We start from the raw sequence: 24,166 nt of genomic DNA, 5'->3' as shown, positions 1-24,166 counted from the left end.
CCATAACTTTTAAAGGGAAATGGATGAACATTTGAAGAAAACAAATTATAGGGACTGGGCAGGGGAACGGGATTAAGTGAATAGATTCTTCAGTGAACTGATGTAGGCATGATGGGCCAAATTGTCGTCTCTTGCACTGTAATGAATCATAGAATACCAACATTTTAAAGACACAAAGCAATACCCCAAGACATAAGTCATCACAGAAGTTAAAGCCATGCCCATTCACCCTAGTTGAATCACAAGATAGGCAAGACCATTTGGCTCTCCATCCAGAACACTAGTCTAATCACAGCATCCAATGTTCCTTAAATGACTCCAATTCTCTGTTGCTTGCACTCCTGTGCCCAAAAATGGAAAAGTTTACATCTGTCCTGCATTACATCGTGCTAGCTTGAATCTAATCCTGTTACAGTTTAGTCTGTAGTAGTGTTCTGGATTTATCATTTACCATCATATACCTCTACAAGGTCAAATCTCCGTTGCCTTTCTCCCCCCCCCCCCCCCCAATGTTGAAATGCCCATATTTCTCCAGTCTTTCTCCATAACTTAATCCTCTGATACTAAAGAGCTGTCTTGCTCTGAACTGCTTCCAGAACTTGAATGTTTCCCTTTGTCTCAGTAACCAGACTAAGCACAGCATTCAAGGTATAGTCTAGACAGGGAACTGTATTGTTCATGCACAACTTTCCCAAACCTGTACTTCTGTTTTGTTTTGTCGATTACTGCTTTGCAGTATTGAACACATTGAATCTATTCATAAAATACAACCTGACCAAGGCAGCCCTTCAGCCCATTTAATCTTTTTTTAAATAAATACCAGCTGTACCATCTGTCTGGTTGCTTCTCAGTCAAGTCCACATTTTTGGCCACAATCACTTTTCAATGATAACTGTTATATATGTAAACTTGTATTTACTCTGTACAGCCACCAGAGGGCTCATCCTCTGGAGTCCCAAGGGATCCCATAATCTCTTGGGAGCACAGGTATTTAAGGAGGCCTCATAAGTTGGAGGGGCACTCTGGAGACCTGCAATAAAAGACATTACTTTGAGCTCACAGTATTCAGTCTGACTCTTTCCCCATACATAATAACCTGTTCAAACTCTCAAATAACCCTCTATGTAAATACTCCAAAACTTTGTCTTTCACAACCAATTTATTCCTTCTTGTGCAAGTTACATATTTTGTAGTGCCTAAAATGCCTCCACAGATTCAATTGTCCCTGAGTTTGGTTTGTTGAGTTTGCAGAGCTTATTTATATACAGTTGTTACTGTGAATTAAGAGTCCCAACACTGATCCCTGGAACACTCAGCATATGCCCCCAACCATCATAACCAGAAATACCCCTTAATCTTACTGTTCAGTCATACCTATATTTCATCACATTCTACAAATTCTCATCCATACCTATATTTCATCTCACATTTTTAACATTCCAAGCTTTAGTAGTAGACCGGTGTGGAATTTTGCAAATGTTTTTGGAAATCAATTCATAAAACCTATTAATAAATTATACCAGTTTGTTTGCACAGCACCATGGCCCCAGCAGCTCAGTTTAAAACTCTAATAAATAAGCTCCATGATTAGTTTGCACAAAAATCTATTGTATGACTTATGCCTCAGTCAGATCAATAAATTAAAACCTTTAGTGAGAAGAAAGAAGTAAAGTGATTAGAGCCAATGCTATGATTAGTAAAATTTTCAGTCCAAGTGCTCAAGGAATGAGGACAGAGCAAAGGAAGGAGAGAAAACAATGTGGGTCCCTTACAGTCAGAATCAGGTGAATTTATAATGGTGAACAAAGAAATGGCAGACCAATTGAACAAATACTTTGGTCTGTCTTCACTAAAGACACAAATAACCTTCCGGAAATACTAGGGTCTAGAGAGAAGGAGGAACTAAAGGAAATCCTTATTAGTCAGCAAATTATCTTGGGGAAATTGATGGGATTGAAGGCCGGTAAATCTCCAGGGCCTGATTGTCTGCATCCCAGAGTACTTAAGGAAGTGGCCCTAGAAATAGTGCATGCATTGTTGGTCATTTTCCAACATTCTATAGACTTTGGATCAGTTCCTATGGACTGGAAGGTAGCTAATGTAACCCCACTTTTTTAAAAAAAGAAAACAAAACAGGGAATTATAGACCGGTCAGCCTGACATCGGTAGTGGGGAAAATGTTGGAATCAATTATTAAAGATGTAATTGCAGCGCATTTGGAAAGCAGTGACAGGATCAGTCCAAGTCAGCATGGATTTATGAAAGGGAAATCATGCTCGACAAATCTTCTAGAATTTTTTGAGGATATAACTAGTAGAGTGGACAAGGGGGAGCCAGTGGATGTGGTGTATTTAGACTTTCAAAAGGCTTTTGACAAGGTCCCACACAAGAGATTGGTGTGCAAAATTAAAGCACATGGTATTGGGGGTAATGTACTGACTTGGATAGAGAACTGGTTGGCAGACAGGAAGCAAAGAGTCGGAATAAACGGGTCCTTTTCAGAATGGCAGGCAGTGACTAGTGGGTTACCGCAAGATTCAGTGCTGGGACCCCAGCCATTTACAATATAAATTAACGATTTGGACAAAGGAATTGAATGTAGTATCTCCAAGTTTGCAGATGACACTAAGCTGGGTGGCAGTGAGAGCTGTGAGGAGGATGCTAAGAGGCTGCAGGGTGACTTGGTCAGGTTAGGAGAGTGGGCAAATACATGGCAGATGTGGTATAATGTAGATAAATGTGAGGTTATCCACTTTGGTGGTAAAAACCGGAAGCCAGATTTTCTGAATGGTGACAGATTAGTAAAAGGGGAGGTGCAACGAGACCTGGGTGTCATAGTGCATCAGTCATTGAAAGTTGGCATGCAGGTACAGCAGGCGGTTAAGGCAGCAAATGGCATGTTGGCCTTCATAGCGAGAGGATTTGAGTGTAGGAGCAGGGAGGTCTTACTACAGTTATACAGGGCTTTGGTGAGACCACACCTTGAATATTGTGTACAGTTTTGGTCTCCTAATCTGAGGAAGGATATTCTTGCTATTGAGGGAGTGCAGCAAAGGTTTACCAGGCTGATCCCCGGGATGACAGGACTGACATATGAAGAAAGACTGGATCGACTAGGCTTATATTCAATGGAATTTAGATGAATGAGAAGGGATCTCATGGAAACATAAAATTCTGACAGGATTGGACAGGTTAGCTGCAGGAAGAATGTTCCCGATATTGGGGAAGTCCAGAACCAGAGGTCACAGTCTAAGGATAAGGAGTAAGCCATTTAGGATCAAGATGAGGAGAAACTTCTTCACTCAAATTTGTGAGCACTTGGAATTCTCTACCACAGAAAGTTGTTGAGGCCAGTTCGTTAGATATATTCAAAAGGGAGTTAGATGTGGCCCTTGTAGCTAAAGGGATCAAGGGGTATGGAGAGAAAGCAGGAATGGGGTACTGAAGTGCATAATCAGCCATGATCATATTGAATGGTGGTGCAGGCTCGAAGGGCCAAATGGCCTACTCCCACACCTATCTTCTATGTTTCGATCACCTTTTGTGAGGGTGTTGATAAAGAGAAGCTAAGGGCTAAAGTTTTGCCATCCTAATGTGCATTGTAACGTGATTTTTTTCATGTGAAAATAAATTGTCTTAAAAATAAACTGCTTAAAATTTCACAAACCTTAAGGATGGCGTTGTCAAAATAATCGCCATTTTCTGTTAATGCTTTTGTGAATGTTTTCTCAATTTTTATTTTGGAAAATTTTGGGGGTTGTTTTTCCCCCCTGTATTTTTCCCACAGTATCAGCCTTGCGGTAAAGTTGGAGAGGGCGGTGTTTCCCAACACGATTCCTCCAGCAGTGCCGTTTTTTTAAATGACAGGGGTATTTTTTGGCCAAGCTTACCCCATTAAAAATGGCAACATTTCTCTTATTTTTTTCACAAAAATAGCATGGTTTGTCAAATAACAAGAGTCTGGCAAAATTCTAGCCCTTAAGCTCTTTGCCAAATCTAAAACCATTTTATTACAGATTCTCCAACCAAGAGGGTTACCTCTAGCTTTTGAGGTCAGTTATCCACAAGTGGAAACTGGAGTTGCCTTCCATTGTTTGAGGACTACTTTGCAAGGTACTCTCAACATAATCATCTTGTAGCTACAACCACAGGTAAAAATCTGACCCCTTGGTCAGTAATCTCACTATTATAAATTTTAAGAAACATTTTTATATAGTGACAAAAATGAACCAGAGTCTATTCTATTGGGAGATATTTGAAATTAGTTTGTCTTCTGTGGAGATCAAAGGTCGGCCATTAAGCAGCTCCATAGGAAATCACACCAATTTCATCTTTCATCATAACTACCCATCAAATGCAAGCATTAGGCAAATGCACACAAGAAATAGGAGCAGGAATAGGCCATATAGCCCTATGGTACTCATCTGGGTTCCTGGTTTGTCTATCAAGGCGGCAAAGTTTCAATTTATAATAGATCCATGATTACTGGAAAACCATATAATACAACTATCTTCAGCCAGATGCGCTGAGTGGATGATCCATATCGGTCTCCTCCTCAAGTCCGCACCACCACAGAAGCCAGTCTTCAGTCAATTCAATTCACTCCATGTGCTATCAAGAAATGGCTGAGCACACTGGATTCAGAAAAGGCTATGGGCCCAGACAACATCCCGGCTGTTGTGCTGAAGACTTGTACTCCAGAACTAGCCACGCCTCTAGCCAAGCTGTTCCAGTACAGCTACAACATTGGCATCTACCTCACAATGTGGAAAACTGCCCAGGTATGTTCCGTCCACAAAAAGGACAAATCCAATCCGGCCAATTACCACTTCATCAGTCTACTCTCAATTATCAGCAGGAAGGTGTCATCGACAATGCTATCCAGCTGCACTTACCAAAAACCTGCTCACTGATACTCAGTTTGGGTTGCGTCATGACTACTCCGCTCTAGACCTCAATACAGCCTTGATCCAAAATAGCTGAATTCCAGGGGTGAGGCGAGAGTGACTGCCCTTGACATCAAGGCAGCATTTGACCAAATGTGGCATCAAGGGGCCCCAGTAAAATTGAAGTTAATGGGTGTAATGACTCGAGTCTGGTTACTGTAAACTCACTCAGGTGCAACCTGATCCATCTTTATTCCAGCCCAAGAGTGCCAGCGTGACAAAGACACCCAGCTTATATACAGGTGACCAAGCACACATCACATGCGTACAGCCCGATGACCTCTGACCGTGGTGCCCTCTGATGTCTGGTGACCCCTCCCCCCCCCCCCCCCCAAGCATTAATACATAATGGGAATCAGGGGGAAAACTCTACACTGGCTGGAGTCATACATAGCACAAAGGAAGCTGGTTGTGGTTGATGGAGGTCAATCATCTCAGCCCCAGGACATCGCTGCAGGAGTTCCTCGGGGCAGTGCCCTAGGCCGAACCATTTTCAGCTGCTTCATCAATGACCTTGCCTCCATCATACGGTCAGAATTGGGATGTTTGCTGATGATTGCAGTGTTCAGTTCCATTTGCTTCTCCTCAGTGAAGCCGTACATGCCCACATGCAGCAAGACCTGGACAACATCCAGGCTTGGGCTGATAAGTGGCAAGTAACATTTGCGCCACACAAGTGCCAGGCAATGACTATCTCCAACAAGAGTCTAACCACTGCCTCTTGATATCCAACAGCATTACCAACGTCAAATCCCCCACCAACATCCTGGGGGGTCACGATTAATCAGAAACTTAACTGGACCAGCCACACAAATGCAGTAGCTACAAGAGCAGGAGAGGCTGGGTATTCTGTGGAGAGTATCTCATCTCCTGACTCTCCAAAGCCTTCATCATCTACAAGGCACAAGTTCAGAATACTCTCCACTTGCCTGGATAAGTGCAGCTCCAACAACACAAAAAGCTCAATACCATCCAGGACAAAACAGCCCACTTGATCGGCACCCCATCCACCACTGTAAACATCACTTCCTCCACCACAAGTGCACCGTGGCTGCAGTGTGTACCATCTACAAGATGCACTGCAGCTACTGACCAAGACTTTGACAGCACCTCCCAAACCCACAACCTCTACCACCTAAGACAAGGGCGACAGGCGCACAGGAACACTGTCACTTGAAAGTTCCCTTCCAAGTCACACACTATCCTGACTTGGAAATATATCACCTTCATCGTCACTGGGTCAAAATCCTGGAACTCCCTCCCCAACACTACTATGGGAGTACCTTCACCACACGGACTGCAGCAGTTCAAGAAGGCGACTCACCACCACCTTCTCAAGGGCAATTAGGGATGGGCAATAAATACTGGCCTTGCAAACAGCACCCACATTCCAGGAACAAATATTAGAAATGGGCTATCATGGAGGTCATACATCCAGCTTTGATCTCTGGGTCTTTTATTTTTGATGTGTAAACAAACATTTTTGGAACTCATTTGTATTATTTTAGTTATCAAGTATTTCCTCACCAATGAAAGCAAGAGTAAATGGAGCTGTTAAGTCACACCACAATTTTGCTTAAAAAAAATCTCCAGCTCTAAACATAATGCATAACTTAAATTAGAGCTAGTAGTAAATTATTTCAAGAAAGAGTTTCAAGTAGATAGTCACTGTTTAATGAAACAATACTTCACTCGTAATGCATTGGCTGTGAAGCACTTTGGGATGGTCAAAGGACATAAAAGGTGCTACAAGCATGCAAGTTCTTTCTTTACTAAAAGCCATCTGTAAAGATCCCTTTTACCACCAGATGGCTCAATTTGCTGGAATTATACAGCATTTCTATAGTTTAATTACAAGTGTGTTTTTTGCCTTTTATAAAAGGTAATGGATGCCCACAAAAACTTAAACATGCTTTTACAAAATGTGATTAGAACAGTTCTCGTCAATACTTACATTTTCCCTAAATATTTAAAGGGGCCAAAGCAGTGCAACTTGATAAAAGTCCAATAAAGCTCTATAATGCAGTAACTGCTCAGTGAAAATTAGCTTTTATAATGTAAATTAAATATAATTTATTGGGGCCATATATTACAGTAGTGCCTGATGTATGAAATATGTTGAGTTTGAAGATTGAGTTTTTCTTTTAAATAGCCAAAAGCACAAAAAAGAACTCCAGGAATGAGCCAAATTAAATTAGGAACTCACTGCAAATTATAAGTTAGCTCCCAGAATGGTCACAACAGCACAGTAATATTTTACACAGTATTTGATCTCAACTTACTTATTTTGAATCATGTTCATAACCAGGGGAGATATAGCTTTATGGATATATTACACATTTCTAAATGAGTTGATGCAGCATAAAATGCTTTTAGTAGGAACACAAAGATCTTCCTATACTCATTATTCACCAGCTGACCCATTAGGGCACCTGTATTTCTACAGGGTATAAATTCCATTGTTTCTCCAGAGAGTGTCCTTTCTTTAAAAATCTTCTATATATTTTTTTTAAAAACACACAAAAAAAAAACTATTGCAGAAGGCACTCTGTAGCCAGCAAAAGTAAAGTTAAAAAATGAACAGAAACGCAGGATATAAATCAAGCCCGCCTTCAATCAACCATTTGATGATCTGTGAAGTTAAGGAAATATAACAAATTTTTAACCATTTGTTTTAAAAGAACTTTAAAATAAAATAAAGTTTAAAAATTATATTTTTGAAAAATGCACAGAAACACTCATTTAAAAATGCACAGAAACACACTTTAAAAAAAAAGTTTAGCAATTGCCACGAGATTTTTTTTAAATTTCCCACATTCCAAGATCGGTAGAGGTCATACGGCAAAACTAATTTCAGACAAATTTCTGTCTCATGTACAGCATACTTTCTATTCATGTCCATTTACAAATTTCCAGAGTTTTCCAAATTTAGGTATTCAGAAACCATGCTAAAAATCAATCTGTTGTACAGCTTTAACCAAAGATAACAACTGGCACAAATGGTCACAAGAACCTAAGTGCCGGCAGAAAAAAAAGTTACATTGCTGAAATACTATTACTATGTTATGTGTACTTACCATACATTTCAGGAAACAGCATTCTCTGCTCCTGCCCACTTCAGTTGGGCCCTTCCTGGCCGGTTTTACATGTCAGACTAGGCAGAGATGCAGCATTACAGATCTCCACCCCAATTTCCAATCAAATTTACACCTGTAATTTGGCAGAACCAGGCTGAAAATCTGAGCCAGTTTCCATTAAATCTTCTATCAACTAGAGGGAAAGTATTTCTTTCTCCATCCCTTCCCCACTCAACAATTTGTATTTATATAGCGCCTTTAACATAGTGAAACGTCCCAAGGCGCTTCACAGGAGTATTGAGACAAAGAAATTTTACACCGAGCCACAGAGAGAAATTAGGGCAGGTGACCAAAAGCTTGGGTCCAAGAGGTATGTTGTAAGGAGCGTCTTGAAGGAAGAAAGCAAGGTAGAGAGGTGGAGAGGTTTATGCAGAGGATTCCAGAGCTCAGGGTCTAGGCAACAGAAGTGACCTGTATATCTGGATCTTGCTATTTGCCTCAATTTCTTAACCTGTATCCATTTTGGCACAAAATTATTTAGTCCAACCTACTGGCACAATATGAAGTTTAACCTCTTTTATAGGCGCATCAAAACATTAATTGCTGAAATGTTAGGCTTACACAAAACCTGGCAAATTAGTTATGTTGCCCGCATGCAGTCAATTGTATTCTTTTGCCCATTTAGTAGTGTTCTGAAACTAGTTTTCCTTGTATCTGATTTAGCTTGTACTCAAAAGTTTCTTTTAACTGATTTCTTCCTTGATGCACTGGAAGACAGTTCTCAATGTGTACTTGACTCATATGTGGGCACGTTATCTATTTGTACCCACTTATAGCAACTCCTCTTAACTGCATACCTCAAGATATAAAGACTATTTTACTTAAACCAACAGCACACCATACATAACAGTAGAAATATTTTCACTTGTACCAAAGTAGTTACAAGAAACTCAGTGTTAGACTACACCAAACGGTTACAGTACAGGTTTACTTTAATCCAGAAATGTTATTGAAGATTGAAATCAAGTGCTACATTTTGTAGGAAACAATACATCACATCGGCAGCAATGTTAGACTCAATTTCAGCACTAGGAAGAATAAGGGATGCTGAGCCATTCCATTTACAAGAAAATGTGCTTTTGATATTTATTAAAGAAATTGCAATGAGCTCCAGATAAATCACAAAATACTGCCTCATATGAGTATTACGCAAGATTACTACAGAACTGAGACACAAAATAGGGCTAAAGGATTAGTAGGACTAGGTGAAATATACAAGCTATTGCAATCCCAGTTATTGTGATTTCAAATAGGAATTCAAGTCAATTTGAGAATTAGCTTCCCTCTATTTCTATCCGAGGAACCCCTTCAACTTAAGTTTTAGACACAAAAACCAAGATTAGTTAATAGACCTGTTATATACAAACCTGCCATTTTTGCAATAAGGTGTTAACTCTACAATTTAAGCTATAAAGCAATAGTTTGAAAACATTAAGTCAGCAAAACTCAAAGACACATCCATTTATGCATCAAGAGATTGTTCCTTTAAGTGTCTGCTCCACATTAATGTATTTTAAACTGTCAGGGATGCTACAATATGATTTGCAATAGAAAAATCATGGAGCTCACATGAAATTTTATTTTCAGGTAAGCAAGCACTCTTCATAAAATAAATGGTTTTAAAACAAGAAGTGGTCATGAGTTTAAATTGTCCTGCAATCATCTGGAAACATCCACTTTTTGTCCAGTGAGAAAGACCCTATTGTCATCTTCAGAATTCTTTATGGATTGATCACAATTATTTTTAAGTTAAGGTTGGAACAGGGGTACAATTTTAATATATTGCAACATACCTTCTATAAAGAAGGTGCTGAACACAAGCTGTACAATGGATACATACCGTAATGTAACTTACTGGGCTGTGCTTAGCGAGGTTAAGGAATTTTATTAGTGATAGGCCAGTACACTAACCTAAAACAAACTCGTAAAAGCAATACAGCATTCACCAGTACAGGGATTCCTGCAAAACCACTGTAGCTGTAAGCCACAGATTCCAACTCCCACATTATAGTTTTGCATCTTCAGCATTACCAGTATTACAATGACACCAGTGCTTAATAGTGAATGGAAGAGATAAGTAAATATTAGTACTGGTCGATCACCAAGATCAGTACCACTTTCTCACCCAGCATCACTTGAAGAATTGGCAGCTTTGTAATGTCTGAACAAAAAAATCTTCACTCCAATACTCCCTTGTCCCCAAAACATGAAAGGAATAAACATTGACAGTTCAGTAGTAAGTAGAAAGTGAAAAGGTTGAAGAATCAAATATTCTTCATCTTTTCAGGCCTTGTTGTAGTAGGTTCAGTGCATCATGTCAGCAGAATTCCAAGTCTAAAAGTAAGCACAAAAGTAGTTAGAAAAAAGTGCCATATAAAACCAAACTCTAGCCTTCCACCAGCAAATATCTACAAAATCTCATTTTTTATTAATAGTAATAATTGTTCATTTATTTATTCACTTTGAAAAATGTACATTTTGGTAATAGCATGGAAGACAACATTTTAATTCAACATTGTTTGACTTGAATTTATTTCAATGTGTTAACACCCTAAAGAATTTTCCTTACAATGTGAAATGTAGGCTACAATAATATCCATATAAATCAATCTGGAATGAATTCGCTAGCAAAAGCATTCAATATGGTTACACCAACTTCAGCTGTATATGTTGAGACAAGTCATACCTTCCAGTAAAATATCTGGCGTGTGACACACAAAGCAGTGGGGAAAAAAATAGGTTAGATGGAAAGGGTAGTGTATGCATGTGCCAAATCAAAGCAGGGACAGAACTAACGTCCATATCCAAGGAAAGTGCCTTTTTTTTTAAAAAAAAAGCACAATGACTCAGCACGGACAGAATCCATGGCAGAATATCCCAGCACAATTGGTTTTCCTGCCTCTACCAATTTTCAAATTAATGGTCAAAAATCAGAATGTTCTCATTTCCACGGTGATCAATCAGCCTCACAGTGGATACATCCTGCCAAAGCCCTTCACATGGAGAAGCTAGATTAACCAGTTGATGAGTAAGCAACATTGGACTTCAAATGTCTAGAAGATTCAGGTGGTTGGCATATTGCAAACTGTCCTGTGCGGGTCCTTCCATTATGCTGAAGGCAGATATTATTGGGAAGAGAGCTGCTGGAAGGCATTACCTCAAAGCTGTGTGGAAAATACTCATTATATCCAGAATTTGGTTGACCGGTTATCAGAGAAATAAGCACCTTCACCTACTGCAAATTCTATGCAATGGAATATGATACGAGCCCATGATATATTAAGAATGGTGGACACATTCTATGGTAGGTTGTGCTGCTCATCATGACACACTAGTAGCTGCTGTCCCTCTAGCAGAGGCTCAATCAATGCCAGTCAGTTGTCCCGGTCCACATTTGCCTTCCAGCCCCATCATTTCAATGCTGTCCGTCCTTAAGTTGCACACACATTTCCTCTAACAGTATGCCTCCCACACTTGCATGGTCAACTCTGGCATGCCCCAAAGCTTCATTCTTGGTTCCCATCTGTTCCTTGTCTAGTTACAATACAGTAACATTATTTGTAAGCTTCTTTATGTATGTTGATGACACCTAGCCTCACGAATGAACAATCCCCCTCAACTACACAACCATTGAGTGCTGTCCCATTGCTGATCCAATATCAAACTGCAGATGAGCCATAGCTTTTTCCAGCCTCAAGTCTTTGGAAACTGTCAAAACTTCACAAGCTGGAAAACCAATCATCCCATCATTCATCTCTCTTCCTGGCTGTTTGCCACTTCAACAGTCGGTTTGATCCCGAGTTCAGCTCCAAACTCTATCCATTATGGAGACCTTCCACCTCCATTAAAACATCACATCCAGCTTAAATTTGCCAATCTCAAACTCCACCCTATACAGACTCATCCTAAACTCCGCACGCATCCTATCCTGTACCTTGTCTTGCTTACCCATCGCCCCTGCCATAGCACATCGATATCAAAACCCTCACCTATAAATCTCTCCATTACCCTGTGCAAGTGCAACGTCATTCAGCCCTACATCTCAGCTTACGTACCAATATTCCAATGCTATGCATTTTCCCCAGCGCAGCAAAGCATTCACATCCCAGCACTCTAATTCTTACTTCATCTATCCCTACCTTAGACTCCAAAAAAAAAAATCACACCTTCAGTCATTTCCTCTAATTCTACCTCTTCCTCAATGTCCATACTGTTCCCCAACCCCAGTGAAGCACCCTGGTATATTCTATGTTGAAGCTGCTATATAAGCATTAGTTTCCCAATGACCAACTAGCATATCCTCGGAGAGAGAACGAAAACAAAAAGGTTAGACAAGATCACTATGGAGTTAAGTTGGATTCAAGAAGATGGCTTCACGAAGGCACGTTTGATGATGCAAAATTGGAACCAAGTCACTCAGTGGCAGAATCTATAAACAAAGTGCAGGGATATTTTAAATAGCATGGATTTTTAAATACTTTTTAAAAATAGCTTTGGTGATTCTTGAGCAGGAGATGGGTTTTCCATGCAGACACACAGCTGACCAAATGAAAGGGTTACCTAGCCCCATATCTCAGTTCCTTAATTAAGTAGTCTGAGCCTGATGCTCTGCCAAGGCCTTAAGTACTTGAATTTTAAACAAAGTCTTAATATGAAGAGCTGTTTCAGCAATTTTTTTATATTCAAAATTACAATATATTTCAGTTCTGACGAAGAGTCATGGGCCTGAAACGTTAACACTGTATCTCTCCATAGATGCTGCCTGACCGCCTGTAATTTCCAGCATTTTCTGTTTTTATTTCAGATTCCAGCACCTGCAGTATTTTGCTTTTGTAATAATATATTTCCTAGTTTGAATGTTGAATGCAACATCAACCTGTTACTGTGCCTCAACATGGTTCATCAGCACTTTGAATTGCGAATTCAACTAATTTGAAACTGGAACACAGTTTGAACAGCACTTTTATTAGTGCTCTGGCTCTATACTGTACCATACTGCACAGTGCTGTAAATAGCAGCCCTGTAAAACAAACCACCACAAGCCTGGCTAGCTACTGCTCAACACCTAGCTGTCTCCCCTGGATAGGTGAAGAGTCATGTTTGGCAGCTAGCTATTATGTGGCAGCCAATTGAGCAGTGAATGAGTTTTAAATTGAACAGCTTAAAATACCTATTTTCTAAACACGTTATATTATATTGAAGGAGCATTTGAAAAACCTACCAGAGACTACATTTTTGTGCTGTACAATGTCAGCTTCACTATAAAATTAGTATTTAACTGTTGCCGAATTCCAGGGACCCTGTTTGTAACTGCAAAAATCTGCTATGATGTGGCAAGATGCAGATCTTCCAGCAATTACTTGTACCTAAATTTCTAGACCTGTTGTAGTAAAGAGGCACCAAGTAGAAGCTAGGCATTTCCTATTGGAGGGGGGAAAGGCAACGATATGCCAAGCCACATTAATTAACGATTCCTAGTGATGTATTGGTTGTATGACCCAGAGAGAAAGTCACCTTCCAGCCTTTTAGCTAGGCACGTACAAAGAGATATTAAATGAGGGAAAACAAACACTTCAAAATTGATAAAAGTGCAGTGTAAAATGACGTCAGTTCTTCAATAAAGCTGCAAAACTTAATATTTTTAAAATTCTAGTTAGAGTTGTAAAACATTCTAGCTATATTAGATGTTAGTCCTGTTCTGCTTTAGGTTCAGCTTAACGGGCCCAAGTTTCCACATGATTTGCGCCTGATTTTTAGGAGCAACTGGTGGAGAACGGACTATCTTAGAAATCGCAATTCTCCACATTTTTTTTTCTGCAGTTCTAGTCAGGTAGAACAGTTCTACTTTGGAACAGAATTTTTTCTTCAAAAGGGGGCGTGTTCGGCCACTGACGCCTGATTTCAAAGTTTCCACAGTGAAAACGTACTCCAAACTAAAGTAGAATGGAGCAAGTGAAGATTTTTGTAGAACTGAAAAAACCTGTTCTACACATTAAAAAATCAGGCGCAGGTTACAAATTAGGCGTCCAGAACGAGGTGGGGGGAGGGGGGGGAGGGGGGGGGAAGGGAAATCATTAAATTCTACAATCAATCCTTATTTATACTTCTACAAATATTATACAAATAAATCCAACCTGAATAAACATTTATAAGCAAAGAAAAGATTAAATAAACCATCTTCCTACCTGTGTGAAAGTGCTTCAGGCACGGAGAATGCTGCAGGTGTTCGCTCCTGCGGAGGGGGGGGGGGGGGTGGAGGAAGAGGGAACAGCCGTTTCGTTCCCGCGGGAGAGGGGGGGGGCCAGCCGTTTCGTTCCCGCGGGGGGAGGAGGGAGGAGACAGTGAGAAGGCTGCAAGTGCTGATGTGCTGATGGCAATGTGCTTTTATTAAAAAATGTTCAAAAATTAAACAGCTACAAAGAACTACAAAAATGGCCGAGTGCCAATGTTTCCTTCACACTGAGCATGTGCGAACGCTCCAACGCGCAGCGTTGCCGGCAGGAAAAAAACTAATTTAAATAGTACCCGCCCCCTCCCACTTACAAAATCGGCGCGAGTGTAGGCTCCGCCCCCGAGCGCCGTGCCAGGCAGACAAGGAGCTGCAGAACGCTCCAGAATTGCGAGGTTTTTTTTAGGCGCCGTTTTAGGCGCGAAAAACGGGCACCCAGCTCGGAGGGGCGCCCGTTTTTTATCGTGTGGAAATTTGGGCCCAATATTTCTACATTTATATAAAAACACTTTGTACAGTTTTAAGCATCAGAATTAAACAATTAACAACCCACAGCCATAGATTCAAGTCTCAATTACTTATGACTCAAACCCATAAATAATTGTGACTGCACAAGTTCTTGACAGTGCCTCTCATCTGATAATTCAGCAAAATTGGCAAAGACAGAAATGACAGCTCATTCTCTGAAGCCTAACGATCTTTTTTCTCGTTGTGGGTAGTTTGAAAAGTTTCTCACCCAAATCCAAGTTGTGCTTTTTTTTATGCCTGTACGTCTACCAATTCAGGAGGCAAAGGAGATTTAGGGTGTTTACTCTCAAAATGCTGTTTGAAAGTTTTAGGATCTGGCATCTGTGTCTGAAAAAGAAATTAAGACCAATATATCATAGAGGTAAGTAAGTAGTACTACAATTATCGCACTGTCTAGCAACTTCAAAAAAGAAACAGCAATAAGAATCTGAGACTTACCCAATGGCTGAGTAATTGCACTGCACGGTGTGACATCACACATATATACAGCAGTCCTGATCTGAGCCTGGGTAGTAGTACAGGTGTAACAATTCTTTTATCCTAATGTGTTTGATTCAAACCCAAGACCCAGAGTTGAAAGACATAATGCACTGTACTACTATGGCCTATAACCTGGGGCAGTGAAACCATTTGTAGACCCTTACTGCAACCTGGTTGTGAGCATTTAACTCAGTATCGACAGAAGTATAAACCAGAGATCTCCCTGGCCTGCATGGCTCAGCTATTTACTATCTTAAATCGGCTGAGGCATTAATGAAGCTTCTGATATTACAATTAATCACTATAGAAATACAAGTTGTCAAATTGGCAATGAATATAATTTCTTAAATTAACTAATCTGGTGTAAATACTGTAATTAACTTTTTATACTGTTGGAATTAGTCTGGCAACTTTGCCTCAATTTAAAAAACCCAAGACCTGACACTATATGAACACAACAGCTCACAGCAACTGATCTAAACAGCACGCCAGGTACTGCAGTATAATATTACAGCAGTATTGACATTCCTTTGAGGGCCTATTCCTTTACCTTGCAGACAGGACATGTGTGCACAAGTGCTGCTTTTGCTGCTGCTTTTTGATCAGATCCTCCCTTTTTCTTTTCAGCTTGCCTCTTGGCATTCTTCTGCTGGGCTTGTTTCTTCTGCTGTCCACGAGCCATGATGAAATTCAGGAAATCTAGCAAAAAAGAAAAACTTCAGTTATTGTACTGGATAATGACGTAACAAGTCACCACAGGTACCACAGAAGTAAGCTACCAGAACACTTGCAGGGTACATCAAAACAACTTAATTTGAGCAGAACCACTTTTAGGCATCCTATGCAAAAGTGAAGCATTCCTCAGCAGCTGAGAGCCAAATGGGAGAGAGATGAAAACGGTACAAATCAGTCACTCGAGTAAGGAAAAAACTTAAGTGCACTGAACACTGCAGTTCCATAGATTAGTTCAAATTTGAAACTAAAAAAAGTATTTAATGCATACAGGGTAGACAATAAAAACAAAAAGAATACAAAGAATTAGTAAATTACCTATGGCATTGCTGTCAATCATTCAAACACTTTAATGTATACGCACAGAATTTCCTGCCAAATGGTAATGATGCTAGACGTTATTAATGTATAAATCATCCAGCAACTTGATCAGAGATATTCCATGAATTGTGAACAGCTCACCTCAACTTGTGAGTTTCATCAATTTGCGGCAACTGCCCATTAATTGCCAATTAAACTCTGTAGAAAGTTAGGGCTCGTATTTAACAGAATAAGTGCCTTTATAATGAGGAGATTTCTGATCCTGCAATACCAATCAACTTCCCCAACCCAAAAAAGAAACAATAAACTGCGCAGTCTCATTCCAAGAGGCAATTTTTTAAATTTAAGGATGACACTTACCATTGTAAATCACTAACAGGACTTACATTTTGTGGACAGAAAAAGCACACTCTGCAAGATTTTTAATGTATATGAGAAAACTACAAAACATTGGAAAGACTTAGGATATGCAAGGAAATCAGAACAGAAGAGCTTTCTACGGACATATTAATAGAAAGAGGACAGTCAAGATGGGGTCACTAGAGATAAAGCTTACAGCGGAGAGCAGCAGAATGGCAGAAATACTAACTTTGCCAGTTTATACAGGAGGTGAATATTGGCATTGTAGATGCACCAGAGGTGGGTGTAAAACTTTCAAACAGAAATGGTGCTGAAACAATTACTCAAACTCAAGACTGACAAAATCACAGGATCTGATGGTTGACAGCAGAAGATCCCAAGAATGCTAGGTGAGTGGGGGGTGGGGGGGAAAACAGTGAAGACCAAAGATAGAATTTTCCAAAATTCTATGCGACAAAAATTATGGCAGGTTGGCAAATGTGACAATCTTCTTCAAAAGAGATAGACAGAAACCAGGAAATTATCAGCCAACTAGTCTTGGTAGACTACTGGAATATAGAATACAAGAGTGAAATTACTCAACACTTGCAGAAATATGAATGAAATCAGGAGCAGTCAGCATGGATCTCTGGAGGGCATCTTATAACTGACCAAACATTAAATATTTAAAACAAAAGGAAAAGCACGTGTGATTCATATGGATTTTCCAATGATGTGATACGGTACCATTTGAGAACAGGCTAAATATGGCAGTCTCTCCAGGCATGTACGATGGGCTCACGCACCAGTAGAGGTCCTGCAAGTGCCAGTTCTTGCCACACGATGTGCATGCGCTGAAATCAGGCACTTAAGAACTGTCAAAATTTCTTGTGACAGTTCCAATTCAACCGCAGGAGAAGGGCCTTCGCCTGTGGAGATGTGGGCTATTTGTCCAACTCTTGTCCAGCAAATATCCTTCAAACTCTTACGCCTGGTAAAAGTAGACGGATAGCCTACTTTTACCAGCGCAAGAGTTTTAATAGATATGAAAAACCATGTCAATGAAGGTACGTTTATTTTTATTCAAACATTTTTTAAATACTAAAGCAAATTCTCTCAAACATTTAATTTAATTCAATTTCAATTAATTTCTATTTTTGTTACAAAAATTTTGGTCGGAGGCATCCGCCAGCGGGAAGCCCGTGACCACAATTCTTGGCCCATCAACATCGAAGGAGAATAGATAGCAAGTGAAGAAAGTTTCTCAAACTGGAAAGATACATGTGTTGGGATAGCTGTTACTATATACATAAATATTTGAAGTTAAGAATTGAGGGAACAATATCAATATGATAAAATTAGGGACATGGTAAATTGTGACAGGGACTGTGAAACGTAGAACAGGAGGAGGAGTAGGCCATTTATTCCCTCAAGCTAATTCCGTCATTCAATGAGATCATGGCTGATCCATGACCCAACACCATATACCCCTCCCTCCTTTGCCCCTATCCCTTAATACCTTTTGTTAACTAAAATCTATCAATCTCCGATTTAAAATTAATTGACCTAGCATCAACTGCCATTTGCGGGAGAGTGTGGTTTTCATGAAGTTATGACTTTCAAGCCAGAGGAGGTTGAGGGGCGATATGATACAGGTACAGGGTAGTCAAGATTATGCAGTGCAGTGATAGGGCAAAATAGGTTACTTTCACTGATCATTGGACAGTAACAAGGACATAAATTTAAAGATCACAAAAAAATTAAGGGCTGGGGCATAAGAAAAACATTTGTACCAAATGTGGTTAGAAAGTGGATTTCTCTGTTACAAGCCATTGTTGCAAAGTCTATAATTTATATTTCAAGAGAATTAGATAGCAACTTGAAAAACAGATTAAAAGGTATGCAGTGTATGCAGAGTAGGATCAGATTAGGTTGCATGTGTAGAGTGGACGAGGAGAATAGAGTTCATGGTGGCTGGGAGGAAGGAGAGAATGAAGAAATGGATGAGAGAGAGAAGAGGAAGATCTGAGTGACACTGCGGAGGGCATCGAAGACGATTGTGGGGAGTCATATTATTTTGTTGCGGTGGTCCCAATGACCTGTTTCTATCATGAAACATGCTATGATTTTAATCCACAACACAGACATCTTATTTTGTATACCCACCCAGAACAGAAAGAGAGGGGCACACACCATTACTTCAAATACATGACCAGGAAATGGAGAGATTTCTATTTTGCAATGACTTGCTATCTGTAGTACGAGACAAGTGTATTACGATTATCCCAGACAAATAAGTACATAATTTTCCTTCATCTTACTACACCCTGAAAATATAAAGCAAACTTGTTCCTGACAAAAATTGAACAGATCCATCATCATCATCATCATAGGTAGTCCCTCAGAATCGAGGAAGACCTGCTTCCTTCCACTCCTGAAGTGAGTTCTTTGGTGGCTGAACAGTCCAATACGAGCAGCCACAGTCCCCGTCACAGGTGGGACAGATAGTCGTTGAGGGAAGGGGTGGGTGGGACTGGTTTGCCGCATGCTCTTTCCGCTGCCTGCGCTTGACCTCTGCACGCTCTCGGCATTGAGACTCGAAGTGCTCAACGCCCTCCCGGATGCACTTTCTCCACTTAGGGCGGTCTTTGGCCAGGAACTCCCAGGTGTCAGCGACGTTGCACTTTAACGGAGACTTTGAGGGTTGTCCTTGTACCGTTTCCGCTGCCCACCTTTGGCTCGTTTACTGTGAAGGAGCTCCGCAGAGCACTTGCTTTGGGAGTTTCGTGTCTGGCATGCAAACTATTTGGCCTGTCCAGCGAAGCTGATCGAGTGTAGTCAGAGCTTCAATGCTGGGGATGTTAGCCTGGACGAAGACACGGATGTCAGTGCGCCTGTCCTCCCAGGGGATTTGCAGGATCTTGCGGAGACATCTTTGGTAATATATCTCCAGCGACCTGGTGTCTTCTGTACATTATCCGTGCCTTGGAGCCATACAGGAGGGTGGGTATTACTACAGCCCTGTAGACCATGAGCTTGGTGGTAGATTTGAGGGCCTGGTCTTCGAACATTCTTTTCCTCAGGCGGCCGAAGGGCTGCACTGGAGGCGGTGTTGAGTCTCTGCATCAATGTCTGCTTTTGTTGACAAGAGACTCTCGAGGTATGGGAACTGGTCCATGTTGTCAAGGGCCTCGCCGTGGATCTTGATGACTGGCAGGGGGGGGGCAGTGCTGGCAGAGGACCTTTGTCTTAGATGTTTAGCGCAAGGCCTATGCTTTCATATGCCTCAGTAAATACATCAACTATATCCTGGAGTTCAGCCTCAGAATGTGCGCAGATGCAGGTGTTGTCTGCGTATTGTAGCTCAACGACAGAGGTTGGGGTGATCTTGGACCTGGCCTGAAGGCAGCGTAGGTTAAACAGCTTCCCATTGGTTCTGTAGTTTAGTTCCACTCCAGCGGGGAGCTTGTTGACTGTGAGGTAGAGCATGGCAGCAAGGAAGATTGAGAAGAGGGTTGGAGCGATGATGCAGTCCTGTTTGACCCCGGTCCAGACATGGATTGGGTCTGTGATGGATCAGTTGGTAAGGATCACGGCCTGCATGTCGTCGTGGAGCAGGCGAAGGTTGCTGACAAACTTTTGGGGGCATCCAAAACGGAAGACGACGCTCCATAGACCCTCGCAGTTGACAGTGTCATCAGCCTTTGTAAGGTAGAAGGCAGCCATGTATAAGGGCTGGCGCTGCTCCCTGCATTTTTCCTGCAGCTGTCATGCTGAAAAGATCATGGCCGTTGTGCCCCGTAGGGGACGAAATCCACAGTGTGACTCCGGAAGGAGCTCCTTGGCCATAGGGAGAAGACGGTTGAGGAGAACTCTAGCGACAACTTTCCCAGTGGCTGATAGCAGGGAGATTCCCCTGTAGTTGTCGCAGTCGGACTTGTCCCCTTTTTTAAAAGATGGTCATGATCACTGCATCTCAGATCTCCCGGCATGCTCTCCTCTCTCCAGATGAGAGATGAGGTCATGTATCCGCGCCAACAGCACCTCTCAGCCATACTTTAGCGCCTCAGCAAGGATTCCATCCGCTCCCGTAACCTTGTTGTTCTTGAGCTGTTTTATGACTTTTCCTACCTCATGCAGCCTTGGGGTTTCACTGAGGTGGTGGCGGGTTGCATGCTGTGGGATGGAGTCGAGAACACTCGAGTCAAAGGCAGAGTCTCGGTTGAGGAGATCTTCAAAGTGATCTTTCCAGCGGGCCCCGACAGCCTCGGTGTCCTTAGAGTGTTTCCCCATTCTTAGCCAGCAGTGGGTGGGGCTTGTGAGTCTGGACCGTAGGTAGCCTTGACTGCGATGAAAAATCCTCGCTTATCGTTGCTGTCGGCCAGTTGTTGTATCTCCTGTGCTTTCTCCATCCACCACCTGTTCTTTAGGTCCCGGATTTTTTGTTGGACCTCAGCCATGAGCCGTCTGTAATGTTGCTTTGCTGCTCCCAAGTTGGTTTGTTGCTTGAGGCTCAGAAATGTTCTGCGCTTGCGATCTATTAGTTCTTGGATCTCCTGATCATTTTCAGCAAACCAGTCCTGGTGTTTTCTAGTTGAGTGACCAGGCACTGGTTATGGAGGCCTGGGGGGGGGCAGACCAAGCGCTCTGGGCATTCAGCATTTCAGGGTCATCAAGGCACACGTTAGCTGTGAAATGCTGGCTGTATCGGGCTCTCTTAGCTGGGTCTTTAAGTGCCCCGGCATTGCCCTTTTTTGCAGCACTGCTTCTGCTGTCTCCTCTGCTTTGGGGCTATGTTAATGTCAACGATGAATCAGATTAGGCAGTGATCCGTCCAGCAGTCACCGGCTCCTGTCAGGGCACAGGTGATGCACACATCCTTGCGATCCCTGGCTCGGACGATGGCATAGTCGAGCAGGTGTCAGTGTTTGGAGCGAGAGTGTTGCCACGATGCCTTGTATTTGTCCCTCTGGCGGAACAGGGTGTTGGTGATGAGGAGTTCATGTTCTAGACATTTTGTCAGTAGGTTACTGCTGGAGTTGGCTTTCCCTACCCCCTCTCTGCCAATCACGCCTCCCCAGAGGGCTGTGTCTTTGGGTCTTGAATTGGTTATAAAGAGCTTTGGATGTCCAGAATCATGAAATGCAAATCTAATTTTTTTTTAAACTTTTAGCCTTATTTTTCTCCAGTTCCTAATTGAATGGTGGAACAAGGTGGAACAGATACAGGTAAACCTAAAGGAATAGCATATCAAGTACAAATTTGGGACAGAGGAGCTTTATATGTACTTTACAAGTGCCAGACTTGGTTCAGTTGTAGAAGATCATGGATTCAAGTCTCATTCCAGCACATAATCTAGAATGACACTTCAACGCAGTACAGAGGGAGTGCTGCACTATTCAAGGTGCTGTCTTTCGGATGAGACATCTCAGGTAGGCAGTGTGGAAATGTATTTTTATCTAAGCTGATACCATACGGTATTTGTGTGCCCTTTGTAATATATATATATCAAAATGGAGTCCTGGTCCTTCCAGAACTTTCTGCATAAAATCAGTCAGCTTGCATAAACAGCTAAACCTGGTTTGAGATGGCTGATGGCCATCAGACAGCTAGGAGACAAGTCATGCTAAGACAAGTACCCCCCCCCCCCCATGGTGCTCTCCTATTGTCTACACGACAAGAGTTCCATGTCACCCCACCCTTTTCTTTGTACTCAAACCACCAGCCATTATCTCTTGTCGAGACCTCATCCATTTGATGCAAACAGATAACTAACTAGGAAACTGAACAATCCTGACACAATGCAAGACAGGTAATAGCTCATTACCACACTCTCATGGAGTAATGGCCGGCTGGCCAACTAATAACCCTGACAAAAGGAAATATCTGGAAACCATGTCAGGACAAGGATGTAGTAATTAACTATCTGTATTCACTGACTGTGAGACAGAGCCAATACACAGGGAGAGGCCATAACTTGGGTTTTACTGTATAAATATCTTGTGAAATTGTACCATTTCGGAGGTGTTTACTTAGCCCTTGACTGAGTGTGACCTGCTCCTTGCTAGCAAGTAAATTAAAAAAAACTTCTGCCGGAGCTGTAAGTGTCAGAGTCATTCTTTTCGGAGGTCGAGATTTCGACAGCAGAAAAGATCCCACGGCACTATTCGAAGAACAAGGGAGTTGTCCCAGTGTCCTGGCCAACATTTATCCCTCAAACACCCCCCAACAGATGTCCTGATCATTCATTTAATTGTTGTTTGTGGGAGCTGGCTGTCTGCAAATCGGCTGCCATACTTCTTACAAGTCTCCAGTCGTCCTTGTTAATCCTTGTCACTGGATAAAGGCCTAGCTCTGTCGAGCCTGTAGGGTAGTTGATGTACAACGGTTAAAAAAATGCACACACAGGCATCTTGCACCCCTTCAATTGGAGTTCAGGACTGGAATATTGGGTCCTTCATTGAAACATCTATGAACCCATGTGGAAGCAAGTCATCCTCGTTCGAGGGACTGCCCATGATGATTACAACAGTGACTGCACTTCAAAAGTACATCATTGGTTATAAAGAGCTTTGGGATGTCCAGAGTCGTGAAATGCAAGTCTAATTTTTTCTTTTACTTTAAGCCATATTTTTCTCCAGTTCCTAACTGAATGGTGGAACAAGTTTCAAGGGGATGAACGGCCTACTCCTGTTCCTATGTCCATGAAGTCTACGTAAACCATTTAAATTTCACTTTACATCCACTGCAATTGTACAGGCAGTGTGAGGCAAAAATGGCAGAATACCATCCGCGAGAAGAAATGCAATTCAAGTCACTCCATGAGGGAGCTGCATAATATAACGGAGCTATCGACATTTATTCTAAGCTAGGTTATTATTTATTTGCCAGTTTATTACTGAACAAAAAAAAAACCTTATCCCAATTCCTCTCGCCTTATGGCAGCCAATGTACCAACAACACCCAGAGTCGCACTGCTTTTCCCAGCAGCTTATGCCGCCTCTCCCAGCCAACACCCCCGGGTTAAAGCGGCAATTGAACCAGAATCGGGGGGCGGGAAAGGCCGACAAACTCTGCCTATGACCTCAGTCGGTCAGCACCAAGGGCCCACCCCGGGGCCCCCCCCGAGTTGCGGCGTGTGGCCTGCCGCAGGGCTCCAGCTGACGGTCTCATGACGAACCACTGCGCAATCTCCCTCCGTCCGTCGTCAATGGCGAGCGCTCGCGTTCGGCTCTCCCCCTACACAGCAAATGTCTCCGAGCCGAAACCGAGCGAGCGGGAGATTGCATTCCCGAAGCTGCCGAGGACAAGCCCGGGACGCATTGACTGATTTGTTTAGTTACCTGTTTTGTCGCCGGCCGGCCCGGGTCACCACTTGCACTGACGATCCGCTCAGATATTCACAGCCGCTCTCCCGCCCGCCAACCACCTCACTGACTGACTGCCGACTGACG

General features: G+C 42.0%; 1 protein-coding gene across 1 annotated transcript; it reads right to left on the bottom strand.

Annotated features, from left to right (window-relative positions):
* Positions 1–8,997: 8,997 nt before the first annotated feature.
* Positions 8,998–24,166, bottom strand: LOC139279819 (zinc finger protein 706). The gene is made up of 4 exons (XM_070899064.1): positions 24,056–24,166; positions 15,871–16,019; positions 15,049–15,167; positions 8,998–10,417 (listed from the first exon to the last, which is right to left on the bottom strand). Exons 2-3 carry the CDS (start codon positions 16,000–16,002, stop codon positions 15,072–15,074), a joined length of 228 nt encoding a protein of 75 aa, XP_070755165.1. The 5' UTR covers positions 16,003–16,019; positions 24,056–24,166; the 3' UTR covers positions 8,998–10,417; positions 15,049–15,071.

The sequence above is a fragment of the Pristiophorus japonicus genome, chromosome 14, assembly GCF_044704955.1.
Source record: "Pristiophorus japonicus isolate sPriJap1 chromosome 14, sPriJap1.hap1, whole genome shotgun sequence".
In the NCBI taxonomy this organism is placed as follows: domain Eukaryota; kingdom Metazoa; phylum Chordata; class Chondrichthyes; family Pristiophoridae; genus Pristiophorus; species Pristiophorus japonicus.
This window is presented reverse-complemented; position numbering and strand designations above follow the sequence as displayed.